We start from the raw sequence: 3,427 nt of genomic DNA on the forward strand, positions 1-3,427 counted from the left end.
AAATCTTGTTTGTTCTGTGGTTTGCAAGAACAAGAAGAAAAAAACCCAGATATTTGAAGAGGAGAACAAAAAACACAATGAACAGTCAACTCTTCCAACAGAATATATGTCAAACACTAATTTATTAACACCTTGTCTCCTCAAACCATCTGTTACCATTGTGTACAAAAGTTTTCAAATTTAGTTTATTTCAACAAATTGATTTGAAAAACTCAGTTTTTTTTTTGGGGGGGGGGTATTTATCAATATTGGAATATTTCCCTGCATTTCTGCCAACTCTTTTGTGGCCACCATGTTTGGCCATTTCCCTGAAGAAGTAGAGTCTTGTCTTTTCTATTCGTTGACACTCTAGTCCAGTGGTTCCCAAGGTGTGAAGTGAGGGCTGGGAGGAGAGTAAAAATATTGTGAAGATATCTAAAATAAATTAACACCTTTCTGGACCATCATCATCATAATCATCCCCTTTTTCATGTTAGCCTGGGGGCTACAATAGAAGACAGTGCCCATAGTGTCATCAAGTTGTGGGACTGATCTGAAACCATGCAGTTGGGAAATAAACTTAATTACAGGTCAATGCTTGCACCACACAAGCCAACAATGAAACTACTATGCTTGACCTTCTAGAAATCATAGCCAAATATTCCTCAAATCAAACCATACTGTCTTCAAAAGGAACATATTGGAAAATGTAATTCTGGGTTCTGTGAACTAAAGGAAAAGAGGTGATGGTCACAGCGGGAATGCAATTGAAAAGGGACATCTGCTTCACCAGGGTTTACCTGGGATTCAGTAGCAGCATCTCCAATTAGTTTGTTATCAGGTGTTTCATTCCTGCCCAGGTACATGTCAGTGGCTGAGTGGACAAAAAGATTAGCTTTAATTTGGAAAAAGAGGTCCCAAGATCAAATTCAGTTTGGGGCAAAAGACACTTGACAATGGCTGGAGATCAAAGCAATTGAAGCAAACATGATAGATCTTCGATATTTGTTTTGAATCAGTGAACTGCGGCCATGCTGGGGCACCACCTTGAAGGGTCTTAGTAGAACAAATTGAGCCCATTTCTTGTTTTAAGTCTAGGACTTATGTTATCAGTCTCTTTTACTGAGCCACGAATTATGAGGACATAAACAAACCAGCACCAGTTGTCAAGCAGTCATGCTGGGGCACCATTTTGAAGACTTTTAGCTCAACAAATCTATCCCAGTTTTTTTTTTGTTTTTTTTTAAGCCTGGCACTTTTCCTATCGGTCTCTTGCTGAACTGCTAAGTTACAGGAATGTAAACACACCAACACCGGTTGTAGTGGTGGAGGACAAACTTACAAAGACACACACATACGATGGGCTTCTTTCAGTTTCTGTCTCCCAAATCCACTCACATGGTTTGTGTCAGCCAAGGCTACAGTAGAAGACACTTGCCCAAGGTGCCCCCCAGTGGGACTTAACCTGACACGCACACATAAAAAACAAACACACAGAGCAGGTCTCCACACAGTTTCCATCTATCAAATTCACTCACAAGATATTGGTTGTCCCAGAGCTATAGTAGAAAACACTTGCCCAAGGTGCCACGCAGTGGGACTGAACCCAAAACCACGTGCTTGAAAAGTGATCTTCTTAACCACAAGGCCATGCCTGCACCTCATCATCATCGGCATTATCATCATCAGTTCTATATTTAAGAGATGAAGAATTATGTACATAATTTACATTTACATTTGACGGATATTTGTCCTCATCTTGTTTGTTAACACACCATTTTGGCTGATATACCCTCCAGCCTTCATCAGGTGTCTTGGGGAAATTTCAAACATGGGTTCTCATTTCTAAGGTATTTTTCAATGTTATTATACCAACATCGAAAAATACCTTAGGAATGAGAACCCAGGTTCAAAATTTCCCCAAGACACCTGATGAAGGCTGGAGGGTATATCAGCCGAAATGGTGTGTTAACAACAAACAAGATGAGGACAAATATCTGTCGAATGTAAATAATGTATTATCATCATCATTGTTTTTAACATCCGCTTTTCATGCTGGCATGGGTTGGTTGGTTTGACTGTGGACTGGCAAACCAGGAGGCTGCACCAGGCTCCAATCTAATCTGGCATGATTTCTACAGCTGGATGCCCTTCCTAACAGCAACCACTCCGAGAGTGTAGCGGGTGCTTTTTTTACATGCCACCGACCTGTAGATATAATTATTGTAAAGACAACCAATTTGAATCCAGTTTGGATTTGAACATTTGGTGAGGAGGATTAGGGAGAAAACTGATCAAACACAGAGTGGAAAGGAATATTGGAAATGTAAACCCTTGAGCTGAGACTAATTGCTCTGAAAAATTATCATCTCATTATCTTAATTAATAGCAACTCGTCTCGTACAGGAAAAATAAACAAATGAAGTGGGTGGGAAAGGTTAGGGTGTAGTGGGTAAGATAGAGGGGTGAGAGGAAGAGGAGGTGAATGAGACTGGTTGGTGAGAAAAGTGTGTTTCGAATAGGTCATTATGGTGTTTAAGAGTTGGGGTGGGGAAGAGGGCTTGTATGTTTTCAAGCTGTTTGAGAAAAACAAAAAGAAAAAACAAGAGAAAAAAAGGAAATAGCTTACCTGGTCGGGTCACCATGAAGAATATGGGCAAAACGAAGACCATGACCAGCAAAAGAACAACATTCTTCAGTCTTGCTCTCATCCGGTAAGCCAATCGGTGGTGAGCTGTAGCCCCTCCAAGACAAATAATTAAGGGTTGGTTGGTCGGTCGGTCGGGTGGTTGGGTTCCTTTCCTCAACTGACTGGTTCGTTGGTTGGATATTTTAAGGAAACAGCAGGGTGTGTGGGGGGGATGTGGAACTAGTTGAAATCTCCGTGTGTCAGTTGGACACACAGTGTGTGTGTGTGTGTGTGTGTGTGTGTGTGTGTGAAAGAACAAAACACCAATGTCACCTCCTCACCACTTGGTGGTGGTGGTGGTGCAACCTATGAGGCCAGCAGTAATGTCCCAGACAGTTTTTCAGTAATATCAGCAGTAATAAGAGTACTATAGGTGTTAGTGGTGGTGGGTGGTGGGGAAGAGGCCTAGCTATGTAATAATGGAGCGACTGTGACAAACACTGTGACAAAGATAGGGAGGGAGGTGATTGACAGAGGCAACAGAAGGAGGAGGGTAAGGAGGCGGGGTTGTGCAACACCGCCAACAAGGACAGTGGTGGTGATGGTGCAGTCGGTGGTGGTGGTGATGGTGGTGGCAGTGCAGGTGGGTGTAGTTGTTGTTATTGGTGGTGGTGGTGTTGTAGTAGTAATAGCAGTGGTGGTGGTGGCGGCGACGGCGGCAGTGGCAGTCACAATGATGGCGATGACGACGTTGTTGGTGTTGTTGCTGCTGCTGCTGCTGTTGGTGTGGTGGTAGTAGTAGTAGCTGTGTCTGTAGTG

General features: G+C 42.7%; 1 protein-coding gene across 1 annotated transcript in view; it reads right to left on the reverse strand.

Annotated features, from left to right (window-relative positions):
• LOC106871368 (alpha-1,3-mannosyl-glycoprotein 4-beta-N-acetylglucosaminyltransferase A) overlaps positions 1-3,421 on the reverse strand; it is a 33,190-nt gene extending 29,769 nt beyond the window's left edge. The window contains exon 1 of the mRNA XM_052974507.1: positions 2,609-3,421. Within this exon, the coding sequence (XP_052830467.1) occupies positions 2,609-2,690 (82 nt within the window). The 5' untranslated portion in view covers positions 2,691-3,421. The remainder of the gene's footprint in view (positions 1-2,608) is intronic.
• Positions 3,422-3,427: the final 6 nt, after the last annotated feature.

This window comes from Octopus bimaculoides, chromosome 18, assembly GCF_001194135.2.
Source record: "Octopus bimaculoides isolate UCB-OBI-ISO-001 chromosome 18, ASM119413v2, whole genome shotgun sequence".
Lineage (NCBI taxonomy): Eukaryota > Metazoa > Mollusca > Cephalopoda > Octopoda > Octopodidae > Octopus > Octopus bimaculoides.